Source organism: Palaemon carinicauda, chromosome 33, assembly GCF_036898095.1.
Source record: "Palaemon carinicauda isolate YSFRI2023 chromosome 33, ASM3689809v2, whole genome shotgun sequence".
NCBI lineage: Eukaryota > Metazoa > Arthropoda > Malacostraca > Decapoda > Palaemonidae > Palaemon > Palaemon carinicauda.
This window is the reverse complement of record NC_090757.1, coordinates 3,629,968-3,657,203: the sequence shown is the minus strand read 5'-3', so window position 1 is coordinate 3,657,203 and position 27,236 is coordinate 3,629,968. Positions and strand designations below refer to the sequence as shown.

The 27,236-nt window shown below is 46.0% G+C and overlaps 1 protein-coding gene across 4 annotated transcripts in view; it reads right to left on the bottom strand.

Moving 5' to 3' along the window:
• Window positions 1-20,993: 20,993 nt before the first annotated feature.
• LOC137625822 (phosphatidylinositol N-acetylglucosaminyltransferase subunit Q-like) overlaps window positions 20,994-27,236 on the bottom strand; it is a 60,147-nt gene continuing 53,904 nt past the window's right edge. For 3 of the 4 annotated variants that reach the window (XM_068356700.1, XM_068356699.1, XM_068356701.1), the window contains exon 8: window positions 20,994-21,317. In XM_068356700.1, coding sequence (XP_068212801.1) covers window positions 21,124-21,317 — 194 coding nt within the window. In that variant the 3' untranslated portion in view covers window positions 20,994-21,123. The remainder of the gene's footprint in view (window positions 21,318-27,236) is intronic. The other variant, XM_068356698.1, reaches the window with a different exon arrangement.

The following is a 27,236-nucleotide window of genomic DNA, read 5'->3' as shown; positions in this document are numbered from 1 at the left end:
GTTTGATAGTTTATGTATAAAAGTTGTCGCTGGTCTTCAGATATTTTATATTATTTATTCATTACTTATCATAGTTTTTAATTACTTATTTCCTTTCCTTACTAGGCTATTTTGATATGTTGGAGCTCTGGGCTTATAGCATCATGCTTTTCTAATCAGGGTTATAGCTTAGCTAGTAATAATGATAACAATAATAATTTAGAAAGCAAAGTAAAATATCAACTATGGAAAGTGTGAAGAACTTTAGCGAATTTAATTTGCCTTTGATTTTATATATTATTTATTGCATGGAGGTACAAACAAGATGACCTAACCATGTCATGAATTTGCATTTGTATCCCAATTTAATCATTAGGGTAAGAAATTAATATACTGATCAACATGCAGATAAAAGCTAATTCGCCTCATTGGGAAGGCAGACGTCTTCACTTAGATCAAGTTACCCATGAAATTCCAGCAGCAAAGAAAACTAAGGCAAGAATTTCCTTATATAAAAACGTATTTTAGGAAAATGTAAGGAAAACTCTTGTAGTTCTATATTTCTTCACAGAACGTTCAAATTAAATTACAGTAAATATCTTGAACTTTTTAAAGGCCTCGTTTAAGAACGGGTTGATATGTTTCGTTTCATAATTTATGTATAAAAGTTGTTGTTGATAAGATATTTTATATTGTTTATTCATTACTTTTCTATAGTTTATTTATTTACTTATTTCCCTTCCTCACTAGGCAATTTTAATCTGTTGGACCCTAGGGCTTATAGCATCATGCTTTTCTAATCAGGGTTATAGCTTAGCTTGTAATGATGATAATATTAATGTAAAGGCAAAGTAAAATATAAACTATGAATAGTGTCAACTTTAGCGAATTTAATTTGCCCTTTATTTTATGGATTATTTATTGTATGAAGGCACAAGAGAACCTATTTTGTTTTTATTGCGTCCTAGGAGCGTTTGTAGGGTGACGGCCAGATCCCGTAGAAAACGGGAATATTCTGATCTGTGGCCGTCGTTCTAAAAACGATTTTGGCGGGAGAAGCTAACTTAAAAAACCCACCTAACCTATGCTAAAAGCCATATCCTTACCCAGAGGGGCTTCGCCCCCCCCCCCTTACACAACAGTTTCCTTACCTACAAGTAGGACGGGAGAAGCTAACTTAAAAACCCACCTAACCTATGATACAAGCCGTGTCCTTACCCAGGGGCGCTGCGCCCCCCGGAACCCCCCCCCCCCTACACAACATATTTAAGATCCGTAGACCATTTCCAAACGTTTTTATTCTATACAAGATAACAGTCGGTGCGATCATAAGCAAATTAGGACGCTTGGTCGTAGCGCTACAAACTACCCGCATCCTAATTTAATCATCAGGGTAAGAAATTAATATATTGATCAACATACTGGTAAAAGCTAATTCGCCTCCATGTGGAAGGCTGATGTCTTCAATTAGTTTAAGTTATCCATATATTTACAGCAAAGAAAACTAACACAAGGAGATTTTTTTATAGAAAACGTATTTTCGGAAACTTTTGGTAAACTCCTGTAAATCTATCTCTTCACAATTTGCCTATTTGCGACGGGAACGAGTGTAATTTACGAAGAGAGCGGAATTTTTTCTATAGCAAAAGTAGTTTTTTTTCCTAAGTTACATTGCCCTGTAATACAGTACAATAATACCAAAATCATTTCATTAAGCTGTCACTCCTTGAGATTCATATCGTATTTAACCTACGTTAGAGAACCCCCTACTTACCCTGTGTAAATGAACTTGCCACCAAGACAAAATCCATACTTCAGTATTCACTACGGTTAACTTTTCAAATAAGCATGAAAACATTCTGTACTTGGTATATATATATATATATATATATATATATATATATATATATATATATATATATATATATATATATATATATATATATATATATATATATATATATATATATATATATATATATATATATATATATATATATATATATATATAATCTTCTTATTGTTTTCAAAACTTAACAGTCTCCAAACAGAGCAGCTTTAGGAAAAAAAATGGTCAGGGACACACGTTTGAACTTGAGAGTTGAGGGTGATCCCCATATTCAGGAAACTTCCACATATGATTCTTACTTGATTTAGTTAGAGTATGAATATGGAAGACGCGGATGTCTGTTTTCTGTTGTAACCACCCTTGTTAGTGAAAATTGATAAATGAACATCTTAAGCTTATGTGTTACTGTCAATGCAAACAAATTGTAACAACTTTCAACTTTACCAGTTAAATTGTTGATAAATCCCCCTGTGCAGTAAGATTTCCATGACATAAGTTACTTCATACATATACATAAAAGGCTCATCAGTAGCACACTGAACTGCTACACACATTCTGCCAATGACTCCTATATTGCATCCTCTCTTTAGGCTTCAAGGTCCTCCTTTTTCATTGTCTATATAGCCCTATCGAGGCCTTCCTCTCCTACTTCTATGCACACGTTATCTGCTTGAAGGACATTATGATTAAAATCCTGTTGAATGCTCACTATTGTTTTTTGGAGGGCAATGCTTACAGCTTTAGCTATTATGCCCAGAGATGTGTAAATTTTACAGTGAAGATTACATCGGACACTATCCTACCATGACACTCCAAAGATGTACGTTGTCCCACCTAAATCAGGTGATACAACAACATTACGTCAATATCCATGACTGGAAATCCTCCCAAAAAGAACAAATTGACAGAGCCTAGATTGTTCACAGGGAGAAAAATTACAGCAGGCTCATAATAGCTGAAGCTATATACTGCAGGCTTCTTAAACGGTGATTTCAGGGATTCAGTGAAGAAGCTCTCAGAGCAGTTTTTGTAGAAGAGCCTAGGCCCTTAAAAGTAATTGATCAATGAATCAGGGAGTCGTGACTCACCTTTCTCCATATCAATACTGTGGCCTTGACGTCCTTGTGCAGGAAAGGGTCACAGCCTCAAGCACTGGGGCATTTCTTGGGGCGATTACTTCCTCCTGTCCCACTTGACCAGTGAATCAGGAAGCCACTGCATTGCTTCTTTTCATGACCCACTTGGCCCATTAGTTCGCTAACAGATGGGCCAAATAAGTCACCGCCTTCATGCCTGGGAGGACTAAGTAGATGTATTTCTTGTTCATTGTGAGATTCGACAATTCTTGAGATAAAGCAAAATATACAATTGCCCATGACAAGTGGTCAATCGAGAATGTGCTTGGAGGCATGATATGGAAGCCACCTTTCATGGGAGCAAACTCAGAGTCCGAGAACGAAATGCCCTCGTACTTGAGTTTCTCTGCCGGGATCCCTGCTGTCAGCACTGCTATAGCTGGATCGATCGGAAGAAGCAATGGGTTCACTTCTTCCAGCACATAGAACCTGCGTTGTCGAGAGAGAGCTGGAGGCAGGATGTGATAAGGTCGGCTCAAGAGAAAGGAATTCTTTGGGCAAGAAGTCTGAGAATTTACCCTCACAAGTGTCCCTTGAGCAGGAACAGAACACAGGAGCTTAAAGACATGTCTCAATCCTTGAGGTGTGCTAAACCATCAAGCAATGATTGTTATCCTGCTTTTAATTGGCTCCATAGAAGTCTCTCTTAAGGTGTTGAACTCAATGATGTGTGAGACCTTGACGAAATTGTACTCTGTCTTAGGATTATCGGCGTCAATGACCTTAGATGTCAGGATGCCTGGAAACTTTAAATCAATTAATCAATCTCAAGATTCTACTCTCTGCTTGCACCAGTCCTGAGTCGGGTGCTGTAAGGTCGATAACCTTCCGAGACTCAAACCCCCTCTCTTACTATAGGAGTAAAAGCATTAATATATTATATTAAATATGCACAAAAGACACTAGGCTACACTAGCATAAAACTCATGCACAAAGGGTCAGCCATTTAAGCTAGTCTATCAAACCATATAAAACCTTGTTTAACTCAAAAGAGGTAAAGAGGTAACAAATTACTCCCAAGCCATCATGAATATCGAAGCTGTGACGGCATGTTATATCAGAAACTGTAAACAACTCTACACTACATATGCCTTAGATAAGGATAATCATCTATATGAAAGGGGGAAAATTTCATAGAAGTGGTTTAGGTGGAAAGATACAAAAATTAAACACTGTCATGCTGACATGAAAGCCATAAGTGAATGGTGTCATATGCAATACAGTATCAACAAATCAAAACAAATCACAAAAATGTTATTTTTATTAATAAAATAAATTTTTGAATATACTTACCCGATAATCATGTAGCTGTCAACTCCGTTGCCCGACAGAATTCTATGGAGGGATACGCCAGCTATCACAATACTAGAAGGGGGTGTACTTACCAGCGCCACCTGTGGCCAGGTACTCAATCATTTGTTGTTGACACCTCCTCAATTATTCCTCGGTCCACTGGTTCTCTCTGGGGAGGAAAGGGAGGGTCGATTAAATCATGATTATCGGGTAAGTATATTCAAAAATTTATTTTATTAATAAAAATAACATTTTTCAATATTAAACTTACCCGATAATCATGTAGCTGATTCACACCCAGGGAGGTGGGTGAAAACCAGTGTACATGATTAAAGGATAGCTAAGTATCCCAAATTTCATATAACAGTTATCTCAAATAACAATGAAATAATAAGTACCTGGTAAGGAAGTCGAATAGAACCGTTACTCTGCCTTTTATTTAAAGTTCGTCTTCCTTACTGAGCGCAGCGTTCCTCTTGGAGGCTGAATCAACCCAAAGGTGCCAAAGTACAAGGGGTTGCAACCCTACTAAAGGACCTCTACCAAACCTTTAACCCAGGCGCTTCTCAAGAATGAATAGACCACCCGCCAAATCCAAGGATGCGGAAGGCTTCTTAGCCTACCGTAACAACCATAAAAACAACAATAAAAGTATTCAAGAGAAAGGTTAAAAAGGTTATGGGATTAAGGGAATGTAGTGGCTGAGCCCTCACCTACTACTGCACTCGCTGCTACGAATGGTCCCAGGGTGTAGCAGTTCTCGTAAAGAGACTGGACATCTTTCAGATAAAATGATGCAAACACTGACTTGCTCCTCCAATAGGTTGCATCCATAATGCTCTGCAGAGAACGGTTTTTATTAAAGGCCAACGAAGTAGCTACAGCTCTTACTTCGTGGGTCCTTACCTTCAGCAATGCAAGGTCTTCCTCCTTTAAGTGAGAATGTGCTTCTCTGATCAGAAGCCTTATATAGTACGAAAGCCCATTCTTGGACATGGGTCTCGAGGGTTTCTTGATGGCACACCATAAGGCTTCTGACTGTCCTCGAATAGGTTTAGACCTCTTCAGATAATATTTGAGAGCTCTGACAGGGCAAAGAACTCTCTCTAGTTCGTTACCTACCATGTTGGAGAGGCTAGGTATTTCGAACGATCTAGGCCAAGGACGTGAAGGAAGCTCGTTCTTTGCTAGGAATCCAAGCTGAAAAGAACATGTAGCTGATTCGGTTGTGAAACCAATGTTCTTGCTGAAGGCATGAACCTCACTGACTCTCTTAGCTGTTGCAAGGCAAACGAGAAAAGCAGTCTTGAGGGTAAGATCCTTGAAGGAAGCTGACTGGAGAGGTTCGAACCTAGATGTCATAAGGAACCTTAAGACTACGTCGATTCCAGCCTGGAGTGGAAAGACGACGTTCTTTAGACGTCTCAAAAGACTTGAGAATGTCTTGAAGGTCCTTGTTGGAAGACAGGTCCAAACCCCTGTGGCGGAGGACTGAGGCCAACATGCTCCTATACCCTTTAATCGTAGGTGTTGAAAGGGATCTCTCATTCCTAAGATGAAGAAGGAAGTCAGCTATTTGGATCACAGAGGTATTGGTAGAGGATATTGAATTGGCTCTACACCAGCTTCGGAAGACCTCCCACTTAGACTGGTAGACTCTACGAGTGGAAATTCTTCTAGCTCTGGCAATCGCACTGGCTGCCTCCTTCGAAAAGCCTCTAGCTCTAGCGAATCTTTCGACAGTCTGAAGGCAGTCAGTCGAAGAGCGTGGAGGTTTGGGTGCAACCTGTCTACGTGTGGTTGACGTAGAAGGTCCACTCTTAGAGGTAGAGTCCTGGGGAAGTCGACTAGCCATTGAAGTACCTCTGTGTACCATTCTCTTGCAGGCCAAAGGGGAGCAACCAGCGTCAGCCGTGTCCCTTCGTGCGAGACGAATTTCTGCAGAACTTTGTTTATAATCTTGAACGGAGGGAATGCGTACAGGTCGAGATGGGACCAGTTCAGAAGAAAAGCATCCACATGAACCGCTGCAGGGTCTGGAACAGGGGAACAATAAAGCGGAAGTCTCTTGGTGATGGAGGTGGCAAACAGATCTATGGTAGGTTGACCCCACAAGGTCCAAAGTCTGTTGCACACACTCTTGTGGAGGGTCCATTCCGTGGGAATGACCTGATTCCTTCTGCTGAGGCGATCCGCTGAAACATTCATATCGCCCTGGATGAACCTCGTGACCAGTGTGAGGTTTAGACCTCTTGACCAAATGAGGAGGTCCCTTGCGATCTCGTAAAGGCTCCTCGAATGGGTCCCTCCTTGCTTGGAGATGTAAGCCAAGGCTGTGGTGTTGTCTGAATTCACCTCCACCACTTTGCCTAGCAGGAGGGACTTGAAGTTCAACAGGGCAAGATGAACTGCTAACAGTTCCTTGCAGTTGATGTGGAGTAATCCTTGTTCCTTGTTCCATACTCCTGAGCATTCCCGTCCGTCCAAGGTCGCACCCCAGCCCGAGTCCGATGCATCCGAGAAGAGATGAAGATGGGGGGTCTGGATGGCCAATGATAGACCCTCCTTGAGAAGGAGATTGTGCTTCCACCACCGGAGAGTGGTCTTCATCTCTTGGTTGATAGGGATAGAGACTGCTTCTAGAGTCGAGCCCTTGTCCCAATGAGCTGCAAGATGGAATTGAAGAGGGCGGAGGTGGAGTCTCCCTAGCTCGACAAACAGGGCCAGAGATGAGAGGGTCCCTGTGAGACTCATCCACTGTCTCACTGAGCAATTGCTCCTCTTCAGCATGCTCATGATGCACTCTAGGGCTTGGTTTATCCTGGGGGCCGATGGAAAAGCCCGAAAATCCCGACTCTGAATCTCCATTCCCAGGTACACAATGGATTGGGAGGGAATGAGTTGAGATTTCTCTATATTGACTAATAGACCTAGGTCTCTGATTAGATCTAAAGTCCAAGAGAGGTTCTCCAGACAACGACGACTCGTGGAGGCTCTCAACAGCCAGTCGTCTAGGTAGAGGGAGGCTCTGATGTTCGATAAGTGCAGGAATTTCGCTACATTCCTCATCAGATGAGTAAAGACCATAGGAGCTGTGCTTAGGCCAAAACACAGGGCTTGGAACTGATAGACAACCTTTCCGAAAACGAATCTCAGGAAAGGTTGGGAGTCTGGATGAATGGGAACGTGAAAGTATGCATCTTTCAAGTCCAACGAGACCATCCAGTCCTCCTGTCTGACCGCTGCTAAGACCGACTTGGTCGTCTCCATTGTGAACGTCTGCTTGGTGACATACTCGTTGAGAGAGCTGACGTCCAGCACCGGTCTCCAACCTCCTGTCTTTTTGGCTACAAGAAAGAGACGGTTGTAGAAGCCCGGGGATTGATGGTCCCGGACTATAACCACTGCCTTCTTCTGCACAAGTAGCGACACCTCCTGTTGCAATGCTAGCCTCTTGTCCTCTTCTTTGTAGTTGGGAGAGAGGTTGATGGGCGATGTGGTCAGAGGCGGTTTGAGGCAGAATGGAATCCTGTAACCGTACCTCAGCCAACTGACAGACTGTGCGTCTGCACCTCTCTTCTCCCAGGCTTGCCAGAAGATCTTGAGTCTGGCTCCTACTGTTGTCTGGAGAATCTGAGAGTCAGTGCTTTCCCTTAGATGTCCTGGGTCCTTTCCTAGACTTGCCCCTGTGAGAGTCTGGACGGGAGCTTCCTCGGCTGGGGGCTCTACCACGAAAGGGCGGTATGAACCTAGTGGCCGGGGTATCAGCCACTGGGGAGCGATAAGTCTTGGGGACAGAGGTGGTAACCTTAGACTTACGAGCCGATGAGGCTACAAGATCGTGCGTGTCCTTCTGTATCAGGGCAGCCGACAAGTCCTTAACTAGCTCCTCGGGAAAGAGGAACTTTGAGAGTGGAGCAAAAAGGAGCTGTGACCGCTGGCACGGTGTAATGCTGGCTGAGAGGAAGGTACACAGTTGTTCCCTTTTCTTCAACACCCCTGATACAAATAACGACGCTAGCTCACCCGATCCATCCCTGATAGCCTTATCCATGCAGGACATAATTAGCATGGCAGAGTCTTTGTCCGCAGGAGATGTTTTCTTGCTGAGGGCTCCCAGCCACCAGTCGAGAAAGTTGAACATTTCGAAAGCTCTGAACAACCCTTTCAGAAGATGATCCAGGTCTGAGAAGGTCCAACAAACCTTCGAGCGTCTCATCGCAGTCCTCCTAGGCGAGTCCACCAGACTTGAGAAGTCAGCCTGGGCAGAGGCAGGTACTCCCAAGCCTGGTGCTTCCCCTGTGGCATACCAAACGCAACCTTTCGAAGCGAGCTTCGTTGGAGGGAACATGAAGGAAGTCTTGCCCAGGTGTTGTTTAGACTGAAGCCACTCCCCTAAGATCCTTAAAGCCCTCTTGGAGGATCTAGCTAGGACAAGCTTAGTATAGTTCGACTTAGCTTGTTGTACGCCTAGCGAAAACTCAGATGGAGGAGAGCGGGGAACAGCAGAGACGAAGTGGTCAGGGTAAAGCTCCCTGAGTAGAGCCAAGACCTTTCGAAAATCAAAAGACAATGGAGAAAGCTTAGACTCCTCCACGTCTGATGAGGGATCAAGGTGTGCCTCCTCATCATCCGACACTTCATCAGCAGAGGGTAGCGAAGCAATAGGACCAGAATGCTGAACCGCAGAGTCAGAACGGGTAGGAACAATAACAGAGGTTTCCTCATCTTGAGGGAAAACCTGAGGCTCAGACTGCATAGGCTGAACAACAGACGGAGCAGAAGGCAGGCGCATGGGTGAAGGAGGTTGACTCCTAGCAAGAGTTGAACCCAAGGATTGCACAAGCTGAGCGGAGGACGGAGGCGGAGTAGTCCGTTCCTGTTCCTGTGAGATGAGTGGAGCATGAGAAGGTTGAGGCTGCGCAGAACAAGGTAAAGTTCTCGCAAGCTGAGGCTCCTGAGGCGCAAGTCCATGGTGTAGAGGAGCTTGCCTAGATGAGGGTTGAGCTCGCTGCAGCGATGGTTGAGCAGACAGACTCACGGAGGGGAGAGGTTGTTGTACCCCAACCGAGAGTTGCACCACTGGTGGAGCAGCAAGGGGAGGAGGAGGAAGAGTGGAATAACTCTCCTGATCCCAAAGCAAGGGTTGCCTTAAAGAAGGCTGAGGCTGAACAACACTGTGAACAGCAAACTCCGAAAGTGGCTCAACATCGTACGCCTGGCAGATGGTGCTGCGACCAGGCGGAGCAGGTGCAGGCTGGGCGAGCACAGGCGGAGCAGGTGCAGGCTGGGCGAGCACAGGCGGAGCGAGAACAGGTGGAGGGAGTGTAGGCGGAGGAGGAGGTGCAACACTCTCAGCCCGACACTCACGCATCAAGTCCGAAAGCTGAGCTTGCATGGACTGAAGCAGGGTCCACTTGGGGTCGGCAGAAACGATAACAGACTGAGGTAAAGTCACAGTCGGGGTCTGTATAGGCAGAACCTTACTCCTCTTGGGCGGAGTACAGTCGACCGATGACTGAGGCGAGTCGGAGCTGAGCCAATGACTACAACCTGGCTGAGCACTCGCTGACTGAACTCTACGTTTAAGCGGTCTCGAGACCTGAGACCAACGTTTCTTCCCTGCATGAAGATCAGCGGACGAGAAGACGGGCTCAATCGTCTGCGGGTGGGAGTGACGGTCTAAGGAAGACACGCCCGCAACCACCGAGGATAATTCTGTGCGCCTAACAAGGCCTGTCGAACCCTTAAGCCCTTCGACATTGCTTCTCCCCTGGGCATGGGAGCTTGCAAGAGGTCCCGGACTGGGAGGACGACTGGCTCGCACAGAAAAATCCTCACGCACCACACTGGCACCACTAGCACTTGGCACTGCACAGACACTAGCACTCGTCACAGCACTGGCACTATTTCCACCCACTGCACTCTTGACCTTCAGTTCTTTAACCTCGGCCATCAGAGACTTATGGTCACTTACCACTGATTCTACTTTATCTCCTAAAGCCTGAATAGCACGCAAAACAGTTGACATATCAGGCGGAGGGCACACAGTAGGTTCGGGGGTAGCCACTACAGGGGTAGGAAAAGGTAGGGGATCATGAGGTGAGGAAAACATAGAAGAGTGAGAAGAACTTCTCCTAACTCTAGTTCTCTCTAACTTAGATGAATATTTTAAAAGACGTACAAAATCCAATTCCGAAAGTCCGGCGCACTCCTCACACCGATTTTCTAATAGACAGGGCCTGTCCCTACAGTCAGAACAAGCGGTGTGAGGATCTACTGAGGCCTTCGGAATACGCCTATTGCAAGACCTACATCGTCTATGGGAGGGAGCTTGCGAAACGTCAGACATCTTGTTTCAAAGAGTTAGTCAAAGGGTGATCCAAAAACAAGCAAAAATTCATTAACCGTTAATCAGTATTTATATAAAAGCTATCTAGCTAATATAAAAAGGATTCCAGTATGCGACAGCCGTTAATCTAAGAGAATACTTCACCAAATATCCATGAATAAACTCGAAGACCATGAGCGTATCCCAGAACGTCTAGCCGGAAGCACGACAGAGGAATAATTGAGGAGGTGTCAACAACAAATGATTGAGTACCTGGCCACAGGTGGCGCTGGTAAGTACACCCCCTTCTAGTATTGTGATAGCTGGCGTATCCCTCCATAGAATTCTGTCGGGCAACGGAGTTGACAGCTACATGATTATCGGGTAAGTTTAATATTGAAAAATAAATTTTTATCATTAAATTAACACCTAATTGTTCAGTAGCCACTTTCCACTTGGTAAGGGTAGAAGAGGCTCTTTAGATATGGTAAGCAAGTCTAGTCTTGGATAATGCTATAGCCTCTGTACCATGGTTTTCCACTGTCTTGGGTTAGAGTTCTATTGCTTGAGGGTACACCCAGATACACTCTTCTGTGTTTCCATATTGTTTATAACAAGCAAAAGATAGTGGCTGGGTGCAATCTAAGCTCCCAGATAGTGGTCTCCAGTATTAGCATTGGTGCTCACTGATGATGTGTTAGGGGATGCCAGACGAATTTCAGCATTGGAGGTGCTGTGACAGGTTCAATTGATCCTAAACTTGTAGGTCTTGCCACAAGTTGGGAAACTACTGCCAGAGTTATTGATTCCTTTTAATGACCAGATAGTACTAAATTGGATCTCTCTCTCTCTCTCTCTCTCTCTCTCTCTCTCTCTCTCTCTCTCTCTCTCTCTCTCTCTCTCTCTCTCTCTCGTTATGGTTCATTTTTCTTTTTCCTCTTTCCCCCTACACCAGGGAACACTATGACAACCAAAAAATGCCTCTTAATTCATGGAGTTGATTACTGCTCTGTAATGGGTCAGTGGCTAATTTCTACTTGATAAGTGTAGAAGAGAGACTTTAGCTGTGATAAGCAGCTCTTTTAGGAAACTCCAAAATCAAACCATTGTTTTTTAGTATTGGTTAGTGCCATAGCCTCTGTACCATGGTCTTTCATGGTCTTGGATTATATTTTTTTTGCTTGAGGGTACACTCAGACACAATATTCTATCTGTTCTCTTATTTCCTCACTGGGCTATTTTACTTATTGGATTCCTTGAGCTTATGTCATCCTGCTTTTCCAACTAGGGTTGTAGCTTAGATAGTAGTAAGAATAATAATAATAATAATAATAATAATAATAATAATAATAATAAAAATATTAGTTACAATAATGCACAGTGAGGCAGTGCTTTACACGGTGAAACATGGGCTATTACGAGCTAATATCTGTAAGAATTCTTGATATGCCTGTTTTTTCCATGAATCGGTATTTGTGGCTAGAGTTAAGGCAGTCAGATTACCGAAAACTTGAAAAGCACTTGAAGTAGTTAGTTGGTAAAATAAGATGAAAATCAGTAGATAAATTATAGAATACTGTACAATACTAACTTAATTAATATCTAAACTCAGTTTTTTTTTACATTCATAGCTTATTTAACTTTGGTAGCCATTTGGCTGAGATTTTGATAAGGGGTCATCTTAGAATATTAAGATTCATGGTTGGAGTAGAGTAGTAAGATTATGTTGCAAATTTGGAAATGAAAGAAGATTGAGAACCTACATAGTGAAATAATTTGAATATGTAATGAGGACAAAGACCTCTAGGAAGGCTCAGGAAATTGGGGAAAAGCCCTAACACGAATTAATGAAAACAATTTAAAGTACTCAAAGGAATGAAGAGAACTCATTTCCTGTCTAACCACATAAAGGAGAAAGTTAACTTAAACATTTATGAGGATGATTTTTCAAAAGGATGAATTCTTAAATCTATTATCCATACCAAGGTTTAATATTCTATTATACTAGATAAAACACCCTGACTTCTAAGTTTCCTATGAGAAGTGATCAGTTTGTAGTAAGGACCATGACAAAAGTAAAATTACAAGACAAATTACTTTATATAAGGGATTTTGACAAAGGAAGAATCTATTTCTGGGCGAGAGACCTGTGCCGCCCAGTGAAATGCTCCTTTTAGCACCATTTCTTAGGTATATAACTGCTATATATATTACCAGAGAAAAATTGCATAGGAATGCCAGGTTGAACCCAGCTCGCTCACCTATATAAGGTGTCGGTATAATACTGGGTCGAGATAAATCATAACCAGAGGCCTCGCACCAATTAGAGATTTCCTCTTCAAAATCCCTGAAACAGCGAGATGCCGTTCAACATCTATGCTGCGTAAGCTACTACTACCAACCCAACCCAAGCTAGTGACCTCACTCCCTATAGCACCCCAAGTTTGGGGCCCAAGCAGGGAGGGATTTGGAGGATGGGTTCAGTGGGCGGCACAGGTCTCTCGCCCAGAAATAGATTTTTCCTTCGTCAAAATCCCTTTTCTGGGCTGAACCTGTGCCGTCCAGTGAAATAGTACAAGAGAAAAGGTCCCAAACTTGAAAATTACCTGAGAGGAAAACAATTAAAGACATGGTAACACCAAATGGTTTACTCAATAAACGTATATAAGGATTAGGGGTATAACCTCTCTAATATCGAAAATTAATAAAGATAACATGTAAATCACTCTCCCTAGGAGGGATGACAGGGACAGCTAGGTATTAGCAGTCACAGGATAAAACCTAAATTACAACATGATTGAAAAGGTAATATGAGTGAAAACAACAAAAAACAATTCGTGGAATAAGAACGATTGACATAATAAAATGTTACACTGTACTGGTATAGCTCAGCTAAAACAAAACCAAAAACCAAGGTAGGAACTGTAAGTAAGGCAGGTAAGAGGAAGGAGATAGCAAGACATGGTTAGTTAAGACTCAGCATGATCAGGTGGAACCACATTCCCCGCTGCTACTGTAGCGAATTTAAGGGCTTCCAGAAGTTTTAAATAGTGTCGCTTAAATACTGTTGGGGACTTCCAGCCTGTATATTTAGTAAGTTCAGTGAAATTCATGTAATGAAAGTAGTTAACTGAGGTAACTACAGCTCGTATATCATGGACATGGGGGAATGAATCAGGATTAGCCTGTTTAATGAAATATAAAATTTGTTGCCTGATCCCTTTGAGGGTAATGGTACCACCATGTTCTCTAATGAATAAGGGCCCTGAGGACTTATAGGAGGTTCTATTTAAGTAGGATTTCAGGGTGGTTACGAGACATAGTGATGGGTCCGGAGGAAGCGGAACAATCTTCCAGGAGGACCACCTATTCTGGGGATTCTCATTTTTGGCTAAGAAAACTTTGTCAGGAGAGAGGAGAACTTCCCCTGACGAGAGAAATTCAATATGGCCCGGGTCCCTAGTCAAGGCTGCAAGTTCTCATATTCTGGTGCCAGAAGCTAGGCTCATAAGGAATCAGGTCTTCCTTAGCAAGGGTATATAATCACATGAGTCATTGAGGGTCTCGGATGCCAACTTGAGGACATTCAAAAACCAGCAAACCGAGCAAGGGCGAATAGATGGTTTCAATCTGGCGCAGGCTTTTGGGATTGATGAGAATAGTGGATCTGTTAGGTCTATGTTAAACTCGATATGGAAAATCTTCTTTAGAGCAGATTTAATCGTGGTAATAGTGTTGGCTGCCAGACCTGACTCAAAAAGGGATCTGAAGAAGGTTACAGTCAGATTCATAGTCATTAATTCGACCTTTGAGTCTTTCAAAAATTTTGCAAGCTTCCTAACTGCTGAATCGTATTGGCGAAGGGTAGAATCCCTTTTGTCAGACTCCAAAAATAAAGTATTTTGCGGATCGATATCTGCACCTTTTTGGGCTGCAAATTTCAAGACGTCCATAAAGCTAGGGCACCCTGAATGTTTGAGGAAGCGAACACAGTGCAAGTTTGTACTATTTGCGTCAGAATTGGGTTGGGTATCTGATGGGGATGGAGACCCAATTCCAGCATCAGAGGAAACCAATTGCTCCTGGACCAATTGGGAGCCACGAGAGCCACTTGTCCCGTGAAAGTCCGGAGTTTGTCCAGCACCTTCATCAGCAGATTTACCGGTGGGAACAAGTAAATCTTCTCCCAAGTGTTCCAGTCTAGGGACATTGCGTCTACGGCATAAGCTCGAGGGTCCAGGTTTGGGGCTACATAACATGCCAGTTTGTGATTGGACTCTGTTGCAAAGAGGTTTACTTGGAGACCTGGGACAGGATCCAGCGGAATGACTTCAGATCTAGAGACCATTCAGACTCCAACGGGGTTGTCCTCGAGAGTACGTCCGCCACTACATTTCGGACTCCCGCCAGGTGGACGGCTGACAAGTGCCACTGATTTGATGCTGCTAACGAAAAGATTGTTAAAATCACATGGTTGATGTTGCCTGACTTGGAACCTCCTCTGTTTATTCAGCGGACTATGACTTCACTGTCGAGACCCAGTCTTATGTGTTGTTTCTTGGCTGGGGATAGTCGTTTCAGAGTTAGTAAGACTGTCATGGCTTCTAAGATATTGATGTGAAATTGTTAAAGCATCGTCGACCATAGTCCCTGAACCTTCCTGTGCTGTGAGTATCCTCCCCAGCCTGTCAAGGAGGTGTCTGTGTGGATAATGAGTTTTGGAGGTGGGTATTGTAAGGGGACTGACTTTGCCAGGTTTTTGGCCTTCGCCCATGGCCGGAGTCTCCTCCTCAGAACTGGAGGAAGACGAGCTTTCTCATCCCGATACCTTTCGTTCGCTCTGGAGCGCCAAACTCTGTTTATGTCCTTCAGTCTGGCCTTCAGTAAGACATCTGTGACTGAGGCGAACTGTAAGGAGCCCAGGATCCTCTCCTGGTTCCTTCTGGACGTCAGCTTGTCCTTGAGAAAACGTTTCGTGCTCTTTGCTATTTCTGTTCTCTTGGCTTTGGGGAGACATAAGGTATGAGAGCGTAGATCCCACTGTAGTCCTAGCCACTGAAATTTGGACTCTGGGACCAGCCGAGACTTCCCGAAGTTGATCTGGAACCTTAAGTGTTGTAGGAATTGAATTACTTTGTCCGTTGCCTTGAGATAGTCCTAGACGTTGTCTGACCAAATAAGCCAGTCGTCTAGGTATGCAACTACCTGAATTCCTTGGGTTCGTAACTCCTGGATTACTGTTTCTGCCAACTTTGTGAAAATTCTGGGGGCAATATTAAGCCCGAATGGCATTACTTTGAATGTGTAGGCTTAGTTGCCTAGTTTGAATCCTAGGAATGGACGGAAGTGCCTTGCTAACGGAACGTGATAGTAGGCATCTGTAAGATCTATGGAGGTGGTGACGGCCCCACGGGGAAGTAAGGTCCGCACTTGAGAAACGGTTAGCATGCGGAACTTGTTGCATTGAATGAACAAGTTCAGACGAGACAGATCTAGAATGACCCTTCGATTGTCTGAGCCTTTCTTTGGCACGCTGAACAAGCGACCTTGAAATCTCAAATGTTTTGCTTCTTTGATTGCGTTCTTTTGCAGTAGATCTTGAACAAATAAAGTCAGCTCCTCCGTTGGAAGTTGATGGAAACTGGTCGGTGGAGGGGGCCCTTCTATCCACCTCCACTCCAGACCTCTAGAAATTATGCTGAAGGCCCAATTGCTGAACTTCCAACGGTTCCAGAATGCACAAAGCCTTCCCCCTACCTGAGAGCTTTCAATAGCTTGATGTGGATTTGCCTCCACGTCCTCCGACTGATCCTCTGCCACGGTAGAAGGATTTTCCGCCACCTCTGTTGTGAAATGATCACCTTGTTCCGGAACCTCTACCACGTTGGTAACCCTGAGAGTTACCCCCGGGTTCGTAGTTGGGGTTAAAGGTGGGGGAGGTGGCAAAGGAGGTGGAAAGCACCTGGCTCTGGGGAACCAACACGTATTGTTGTTGGGGGTGGCCTTTGGAAGTGGATGGTTGATTTCCCTGTGCCACCGGGATAGGCTGTACCACTTGAAGAGGTTGGCGGTATTGGGCAGAGTGGTACGGGCGTAGCCTCTTCTTGCCTCGAGATTGAATGCTTGGCTGTTCAAACTTTCGTTTGGGCATGAGGCCCCAGCGAACCTTGAGGCTCTGATTAACCCTAGCCGCTTCCGCAAGGACATTATTCACCAGGTCTTCCGGGAACAAGTCCGGACCCCAGAAGGGGACTTTAATAAGTTTATTCGGCTAATGCCGAATGGTAGCTTCGGCTAGCACATGCCTACGGCAACGGCGTCTAGCTACTAGAAAGTCGTAAGCATCTGACAATAATAATTGAAGTAAAGACTTCGTTAACACTTTAAATACCGGCTCCTCTTCGTATGTGAGAGAGAGCACCTCTGCCATCATCCCGGAATTAAGAGTAAACCTGGTCCGGGTTTCAAACTCAAGACGGATCAAGGATTCCGGGAGCCTCGGAAGTTTTTCGCTGAACTGTGCCGAAGCACAGTCAGCTGCTAGTTTGCCAGAAGTAAAAGTGGCCTGAATATTGTGCCAGCACTCATTGTCTGACGGGAGCAAGAGAGATGTTGAGTCTGTCTGTCGTAGTTGTGGCAATGGTTTGTCTCCGGCAACGGCCTGAAGAGCGAGCTCCATCACTTTTGTAATGCATGGAGTAGGGGTTTGCTCGTCCACAAGGAACGTGGGATAGGAACTCTTGTGGGGGGTCAGCATAGTGTTGACACAATCCCATTCGCCCATGGTCCAAACCCAAGTAGATTGGGCTTGCTCCTTGGGATAAATAACGGTCTCTTTTGGGACCTTGTCCAATCTAACAAGAGCCTCCTCAGTCAGCCGGGCGAAGCCGGGAAAAGGGAATTTAAGACCGGGAGGGAAGAATTCAAAATCTTCGACCGGCCAGGTGCCACAACCTTCGATGGTCAACATGCCATCAGTGTAGGGAGAGTGCAAGGCCATTCTCCAAGGATTATTTTTAGTGAAGGGTGGGAGCTTAGAGGCGTCCGGGATGATGAATTGTTGCTGCTGTGGCAACCCCTGTCTCATGAGGCCCTCCATGAGACCTTCTTGGGTCTGCAGCTTGTCCGTGATGGAAGACATCATCGAACCAATCTGCGTCAGCAGTTTAGATGAAAAATCCTCCGGGTCGAAGGACGCCGGAAGAGGTGCGGAGGCTGTCTGCGCTCCGGGGTCGTGAGAGGGAGGGGAGGCGACAGCGGAGTCTTTAGGGACTCTAGAGCAAGAAGCCTTTACAGACTTCGAAGACTTCGGACATTTAGAAGCCTTCCGAGTCTTAAGCAAAGGCCTCTTCTGAGACTTTACTTTAGGGGGAACCGGGCGGGATCTGGTACCAGACCCGTGGTCCCTCCAGGAAACCCTGAAAAGAAGAAGTATTAGAGGATGTAGAGAAAGACGGGCTAAGGAGAGGAATCTTAGCCCGAGACCCACCTGCCTCCCTACCTGGTTCTGGCTCGTCAAGAGCCATAGGTTCCACGTCCAGGTTCAGAGCAGCGACATCGTCAGTGATAGGGTCGTTGGAAGGTCCTAAATCCGCAGGGAGGCCGATCATTGCGTTAATGTCGGCAATGATGGGGGCCGCGACATCACTGGAAACTGCTGCCGATGATTTAGCATTCGGGTATATTAGGTTGCAATACTCCTCCGATAGTACATAAGGCTGCTTTGCTTTTACGTTTCGAGCAAAGCTACCTACCCAGACTTTCAGGGTTTCCCGGGCTGAAGTCTTAGCAGACTGGGAGCTCTGAAAGAATATACTTTAAGGATAGAAATCCGGAGGAGTAAGGATATCTTAATTGTCAAGGAATGAATCAATCAAAATTGTAAGGAACAGACATGGAAATAAAGGTTAAACCATGCATAAGGGTGGATCGAAACCGAGAGATACTCACCGAATCCGAGGAGAGGGTGGAGATCAACTCATAGCATATGAGGCAGTTGTCCGGGTGCCAAACCACCATGCCGTCCACCTGGACGCCACAATTGGCATGGGACCTACACACTTCGTGGCCGCAGGGTTGATGGAGAACGGCCGCGCAGGCTGTCATTTGGCAACGGACCATCTGTAATAGGAATGATCCATGAGTACCCCATATTATTAGATATCTTACAAAGGAACCCAGGGGGTCCGGGTATTAAAATTAAATCAGCATGCACATCGGCATATAGGATCATGGTATGTAAGCAGCTTAAGATATCTCAGAAGGACCCGGGGGACCGGGTAAGATAAGTCAGGGTACACTTGAATATAAGCTAAGAGAATATTTCTAATAGTTAAGATATCTCAGAGAGGTCCGGGGGAGCCGGATATTAAACTTAAGTCAGGATGCACTTAAATGTAGAATAAGGATACGTTACAGTAACCTAGAAAATAAACCTCTGAGAAAAAATCTAGTTCCGTATTATGATCATTTCAAAGTGTGTTGTCCATGGCGAAAGATATAGTTTCCCGTCCATAATGTAAAAGAGTAGAGTCGTAATATTAAAATCAGTCCCGTCAGACCCGGGAAGCAGTTGCAGGAGGCCCGGAGGCCAAGCAATGTGTCGTAAGACCCTCTCAATAAATTCAAACCTTCATAGCAAGATTCCCCAGTAACGGGAGAAAACAGGACAGTTCCGTGACACACGGGACAGACGGGAAAACTGGTAGCACAAAGCACTCAATGTAAAACTGGTAAGACTTAATCATAAAGGAAGTTCCGTAGGTTGCGGAACATACTTGTATCCTAACAAACACAATAACTCTCCATATCCAGGGTGTAAATTAAAATAATACGGATTCCGTCGAGTACGGAAATAATAAAAATGCAACCCGGCCGGGCTTAGTTCTCCCTCCCGACGCTGATGGCCAATCAGGGCGGCGGGGAGAAAACGGGAACGACCAGGTACATGTGTACTGGATGAAAACCCCGGGGGAAAGTCTCGCCACCCACTAGTGAGTCGTAATAAATCCCCGTAGGGATGAGGGGGAGGGGAAGGTGGTGGGAGAACTGAGGTACGAGAAGACTCGCCCGTAGAGTTAAACCACACACACAATGAACAGTAGGAGAGGGACCCCTGAGTTGGGGGTGAGATAGTGGGGGAGCGAGAACAAGTCCATGAGGAGGAACAAGGAGATCACGTGAATATGAGACAGGAATGCCAACCTGTCCGAAATAACTAAGAACATAATAGCCTGGTTGTAATCGGATACGGAACAAACAGAGATCATAACGGAACAGTAATAATGATCAACTAAATATCAAATAATGTAAAGCATTGAACTGGAATAAGCATGCATAAAACAAATTAGTAAGAGAGGGACGCAGGAGATTGGCAGGGGGGGGGGGGTATGATGGGGAGCCTGTAGAGCGGGTGAGACGCTCTGATCAGGGGTACCAACTGAATCTACTGCGGATAGATGCCGACAGTAAGATGCTAATAACTGCCTCTCGTAATAAAATATCCGTGTCTCGAGAGTCCCACTCGAACTAAATAATGATACTAGATGGTAATCATAGCGTAAACAATGATAAATATTGAAACTGACAATAAATAAGGCATGAGCGAAACCAACTAGACCAAGCCCGAAGGCAGGCATGCCAACCGAGAACAAGCTATGATGAATAGATGATCTAAAAATTAAACTGGATCTAAAAGACTTACAATAAATATAGGTGTAATGGTGAAATAACTCCAAAATAATGTTCGGAACGGATAACAATCAGTAATGAAACTCATTGTGAAACGTGACGAACGAGCGAAGGAGGGAAGCGCACCAACAGACCTCGGACGGTCGGGACATCGAGACAATAACACTCGAATAATTAACAATTAAAGGCAATGCTACCTCCCAAAGCTCAAAACTCATAGATCTGGTACTTAACTTTGATGGGGAGACCTGAGAGTCCGACATCAGAGCGAAAAGCGGAGAAAACACCAAAGAAACACCAGACAAAAAAACGTAAGGCGTATACTATACGGGTGCTATAAATGGAGTGAGTTCACTAGCGTGGGTTGGGTTGGTAGTAGTAGCTTACACAGCATAGATGTTGAACGGCACCTCGCTGTTTCAGGGATTTTGAAGAGGAAATCTCTATTTGGTGCGAGGCCTCTGGTTATGATTTATCTCGCCCCAGTAATATACCGACACCTTATATAGGTGAGTGAGCTGGGTTCAACCTGGCATTCCTATGCAATTTTTCTCTGGTAATATATAGCAGTTATATACCTTAGAAATGGTGCTAAAAGGAGCATTTCACTGGGCGGCACAGGTTGAGCCCAGAAAACCCATTTTTAAATATTGTGCATCTGCCCAGGTACAATTTTTTTCACTGCTATGGTAATGTAAACAGATTTTGTTTATTTTATTTAATAATGAATAAATATATGACAGTTCTTTGAACAGTACATTTATGCTCTGCAGTAGGAGAATCAAGAATTACATACAATGCGTGGAATCTTTCAAAAGGCTGCCTCTCCAAAAAATAATTTATCTTTACAATAAATCTTTACCAAACACAACACTAGAGAGAACAGCTTTCCAATCTAGAGAAGGAGGAGATGGTAAAACATCACATTTGGCATATTTCAAAGCTTCACTAACTGGTGTAGGCCAAGTGTATAATTGAAATTTTAAAATCGATGACTGGTGATCTGCAGGGTTCTTACATACTTCAAGGCATATTTCACCTGCAAATATAAACATGTTAGTTAACCTCTGATAAAAAATCTAGAGAAAAAATAAAGAAACAAGCTATATAAAATATAAAACCATCAATAGCCATAAAAATAATAGTATTATCTCCAAGAAAACCATATCTTATTGAGCAAGAGACAGAAATATCACCATAATATACAGATTTATCCACAAATTTATATTGTACTGTTATGTAAAAAATAAAATTTCAAAATGCAAGCAGCCAACTACTAATCAATTTGTTACCACAAGAATTATGAAATGATAGTTTGAAAGTGTAGCTGAAATTTAAGATGCTGTATTTGAGCATTTGTAGTAAGAGAACTACTTAGCCAGGATTTGACATAAACTCATCCAAGAGAATACAAAATACTGTAACATGACTCAACAATACATTCAGAGAATCAATAAGCAAATAATTACCATGAACTCAATCAGAAACTAGCAGTGGAGACTGGGTGTATCACAAAGTAGTAGATTGTTCTTAAATTCCAGTTACCAGTAAGCTCTTGCGTAACAATACACACGACCCTATGTATTGCAAAAACTAGAGCAGTTCCTGATATTTATTGATTGGGTCGAAGAAAAATTTCTACCATCATTCATGTAGTTAATTATTAGAGTAAAAATGACAAATTCGGAGATAATTTGTATTTTTCCTAACTATACAAACCTTAGCTATTTACATTGGGTTTACCTTTCGGCATAGCTGAAATTGACAAGCCAATAGATTTTAATGAGGGTTAGCTACCCCCGTGCTAGTTAGCGTACCCCTCCCCCCCCCCACACACACACTAGTGATTTGCTTCACTTCACTTAGAGATAGGACTTGACTTGGGGGACAGGGCTGGTGGGCAAATATGTGTAAATAGCTAAGGTTTGTATGGTTAGGAAAAATACAAATTATCTCCGAATTTGTCATTTGTTCCGTAACCGAAATACAAACCACGCTATTTACATTGGGTGACTTACCCCTTAGGAAGGGTGGAAAGTCCCCAGCCATACTGACTTTGGCTTTACCCGGGGACTCTGACTCCAAGTGAGCATCACTCGAGAGAGGGAGTCCCTGCATCTCACAAGTTCCTTGCTACGCAAGGAACGTGTGGCCTACATAAGTTGTGTGTGGAGGAAAGAGCGTAACTCGCCCTATGAAGTTGACCTTGAGACCTTTGGATAGGAATCCAGGATAGGACGTTCCCAATACCACCTCGTCAGGGTATGTAGGACGCGACAGTATTAAGCTTAATACTAGGAACACAAGGAAGCATGGTTTACCTGCACACGTTGAGGTCAGCTATGCGGAGACCAGGATGCTGCTTCCCCAAGAGAGGGGAGGATGAAGAAAGAAGTAAGGGTCAGACATACACTTTCATTCACGCAGACTAAAACCGGGTACCAATGCCCTCAACCTACTGCTACTTGTCCATAAAGGAGCCTGAGGTTAGACCAGCTGTTGTGCAGCCATCACAGGGCCGATAGAAAAAGTATCGAGGCTCCTTTGGGTCACGTCCTGCAGGTAGTGGGCTGTGAAGGTCGTCTGACGCTTCGAGACCCCAGCTTGAGGTACCTGCGTCACAGAGAAGTTTCTCTTGAAGGCCAGGGACGTAGCGATGCCCCTGACGTCATGTGCCCTAGGGCGACGTGACGAAGGAGGGTCTGGATTCAAGGCGTAATGAATAACCCTTCGAATCCAAGCCGAGATGGTGTTTTTGGTGATCCTCCTCTTCATCCTGCCTGTGCTAACAAACAATGCTTGCACTTGAGGACGAACTGCAGCTGTTCTCTTCAAGTAACACCTCAAGACTCCTCACTGGACATAGTAGCAGCTGGTCTGGGTCGCTTGTTACAGAATGGAGACTCGCGACCCTGAAAGAGTCGAACCGTGGGTCCGGCACTCCAGGGTTCTGAGTCTTGGCAACAAACTCAGGGACGAACCTGAACGTTACCTCCCCCCATCCCCTTGAATGGGCGACGTCGTACGCGAGACCATGAAGTTCTCTAACTCGCTTGGCAGAGGTCAAAGCGAGCAGGAAAGCCGTCTTCCAAGACAGGTGACGATCAGAGGCCTAGCGTAATGGTTCGAAGGGAGGTCTCTTAAGAGCCCTGAGGACCCGAACCACATTCCAAGGAGGTCTCACTTCCGACTGAGGGCAGGTAAGCTCATAGCTACGTATGAGTAAGGAGAGTTCCATCGAGGAAGAAATGTCCACTCCTTTCAGCCTAAAAACCAAGCTCAAGTCTGAGCGATAGCCTTTCACCGCTGAGACTGAAAGGCGCATTTCCTCCCGCAAATAAATGAGAAACTCCGCTATTGCTGGAATAGTGGCATCGAGTGGAGAGATACCCCTCCCACGACACCAACCACAGAAGACTCCACTTCGCCTGGTAGACTCCCTCTGAGGACTTTCGCAGGTGCCGAGACATCCTCTCTGCAACCTGTTGCGAAAAGCCTTTCTCCATGAGGAGACGCTGGACAGTCTCCAGGCGTGAAGCCGAAGCGATGCTATGGCTCTGTGGAAGATGTTGCAATGCGGTTGTCTGAGTAGCTTGCGTCGTGGGGGAAGTTCTCTCGGGAGCTCCGTCAGGAGCTGCAGAAGGTCCGGGAACCATTCTGCGTGATGCCACAGCGGAGCTATCAGAGTCATCGACAAGTTGACCGATAGTCTGGTCCTGTTGAGCACCCTTCTCATCAGACAGAACAGTGGGAAGGCGTACACGTCGATGTTGCCCCACCGTTGTTGGAAAGCATCTTGCCAGAGTGCCTTGGGGTCCGGGACTGGGGAGCAGTACAGGGGCAGTTTGAAATTCAAAGCTGTCGCGAATAGATCCACGTTCGGGGAACCCCACAAATCAGGACTTTGTTGGCTATCTGAGGATCCAAAGACCACTCGTTACTCACTATCTGCGAAGCCCTGCTCAGACTGTCGGCGAGCACATTCCTCTTGCCAGGAATGAAGCGAGCTGATAGTGTTATCGAATGGACTTCGATCCACCTCGGAATCTCTACTGCAAGATGGGATTAGCCGCTGCGAAAAAGTACCTCCCTGCTTGTTGATGTAAGCCACTACTGTGGTGTTGTCGCTCATCACCACCACGGAGTGACCCGCCAGGGTCCGTTGGAACTGTTGAAGAGCCAGGAAAACGGCCTTCATTTCTAGCAGGTTGATGTGCAGGTACTTTTCTGATTCTGACCAAAGGCCTGAGGTCCTCTGGTTCAGAACGTGAGCCCCCACCCTTCTTCTGACTCGTCCGAAAACAGTGTCAATTCCGGGGGGAGGGCGAGAAGATCCACTCCCTTTCGCAGGTTCTCGGCGACCAGCCACCACCGCAGGTCTGCCTGTTCCGAAGGTCCCATTGGGACCAGGAAGTCCGGGGAATCGGATCCTTGATTCCACCGGGACTTGAGCCGCCACTACAGGGATCTCATCCTGAGACGGCCGTTTGGAACCAGACGGGCCAGGGAGAACAGGTGACCTAAGAGACGCAACCACGATTGGGCAGGAAGCTCTTCTCACCTGAGGAAGGGTTCCGCCACCCTCCTCAGCCTTGCTATCCTGTCGTCTGATGGAAAGGCTTTGTGGAGATTGGTGTCTAACAACATGCCTAGATAAACCAGTCGTTGGGACGGCTGCAGAGAGGACTTCTAGAGATTTACCACGATCCCCAGATCCTGGCAAAGTCCTAGAAGCCTGTCTCGGTGTCGAAGAAGGGTCAACTCCGAGTCTGCTAGGATCAGCCAGTCGTCCAGATAACGGAGGAGACGGATGCCGTTCCTGTGCGCCCACGACGAAATCAAAGTAAACACTCTGGTGAACACCTGAGGTGCTGTGGAGAGACCGAAGCACAGCACCTTGAACTGGTAGGTCTTACTGTCTAGGCAGAATCTCAAGTACTTCCAGGAATACGGATGGATTGGGATCTGGAAGTACGCGTCCTTCAGATCCAGTGTGCACATGAAGTCTTGTGGTCTCACCGCAAGTCTGACCGTGTCCGCTGTCTCCATGCTGAACGGAGTTTGCTTGACAAACTTGTTCAGAGCTGAGAGGTCGATGACGGGTCTCCAGCCTCCAGACGCCTTCTTTACAAGAAAGAATCGACTGAAGAAGCCTGGGGAGCCGTCGACGACCTCCTGGAGAGCATCCTTCTTGAGCATGGTCTCGACTTCTGCCCGAAGGGCTAGCCCCTTTACCGATCCCATGGCATAGGAGCTCAAAGACACTGGATTCGCTGTCAGGGGAGGTTGAAATGTCGTGAATGGGACGCGATATCCTTGGCCAATCACGGAGACCGTCCAAGCATCGGCCCCATGTTGCTGCCACCTGTGCACGCAACTTTGAAGGCATCCCCCCACAAGTGGACACGCGGGGGGACTGCCACTCCTAGCGCTTGCGGCCAAGGCCGCTTCCTCTAGGAGTCTTGCCTCCCCTGGAGGACTTACCGCCCCTCTTGTCCTTGGCAGGAAAGGGCTGGGGCTTAGACACCACTTTCTTAGCTGCCGGCGCCTGCTTCGGTGTCTTGCAAGGTTGCTGCTGATGTTGCTGTGGAGCTGGAGGCTTGTAGGGCCAAGATGCAAGGGCCGTTTGGAGGAGGGAGTCCTGATTTGACTTCCTCCACCTCTCAGCTGTACGTTCCATGTCCTGGGGCTCAAACAAATTCCCCCCGAGGAGGGAGGCATGCCTGAGCCTGTTGACGTCCACGGCGGGGACCTTCGGATGGATCTTCTCGGTCACCGCATCACGGCGCTTGAGAACCGAGTTGGCCCACAGGTTGGTAACCTGATGTACCAGGAACTCGATGCTCTCCTTAGACAGATCCTCAGAGCGCAATAGGATGCCCAGAAGACCCTAGCCAGACATCCAACCACGAAGTGGCCTGCATGGCGCACTTCGCGACCTTCTCATGGATTAAAAACTCCGACGCCGAGAACGTCACCTGCTGGGCGGAGAGCTTTTCAAGAGGAACTCCCCTAATCAGCTCTTCTACCAAATGGTGGAGGGGAAGAGCGAGGCTAGACTCCCCCATGATCTCAAAATACCTCCTCTGGTGGAGACGAGGAGGTGGGAGGAGTTTGTTCCCGGCAGAGGAACGACTGGAGGTAGCGAGTACAGTGTACTGCGAGTTGAGCATTAGCCCTGGCTCTGGCACTCTTCAGCCCCTGGGACTAGGACAGAGCCGCAATGGCCTTTGGGGGCTTCTGAGTCCCATAAACCTGATCCAGGACCGTGTCCTTGCCTTCACGGGGGGCGATCACAGGGTCCATGAACCCATTGAGCTGTCTCATGAGGCCAAGGACCTGCCAGAAGGCATGCTCAGACTCTTGCTGCTCCCCTCCCTGCAGACTGGCAGCTAAGTCTCCTGTCCCCGGAAGCTCTTCCTGGGGAGACACGTGGACGTTCTCCCGGGGTCTAGCTGGTTCCTGACGAATACGTGCAGAAGACTTCGGCAACGTCTTGGAGTCCTTGGGTTCCCTCCTGAGCGGGATACAAGACTCCAGCAAGGTGGTCTGGTAGGCACCCTCCCCGCGAGACGATTCTCCTTCACGAGGAGGTGACTCCCCCCTTGGTGCCGAGGGGGAGACCGCCGCCTCACTGGACTCTCCCGAGGACGGAAAAGCCTCGTCCAAGGGAGAAGGAGAAAACGACTGTGAAGGGGACGGGGCCTTCCTGACGGACCTCTTAGGAACCAACTTCTCCCTGGGAGAAGTCACCACGAAGTCCACTCCCCTCCTTCTCTTCAGCGGGGGCGAGGCCGTCGCTGGTTTGTGTCCTGGATCGGCGAGTGCCGGCTTCATAGCCTTCACTAACGCCCGCATCAAAGGACCAAATCAGGACTGCCGAGACACGGACACAGAGTCCGAAATTCCCGCTGGAGGGAAGGGGATCGGGCGATCCTTCGGAGTGGACACCACTGGA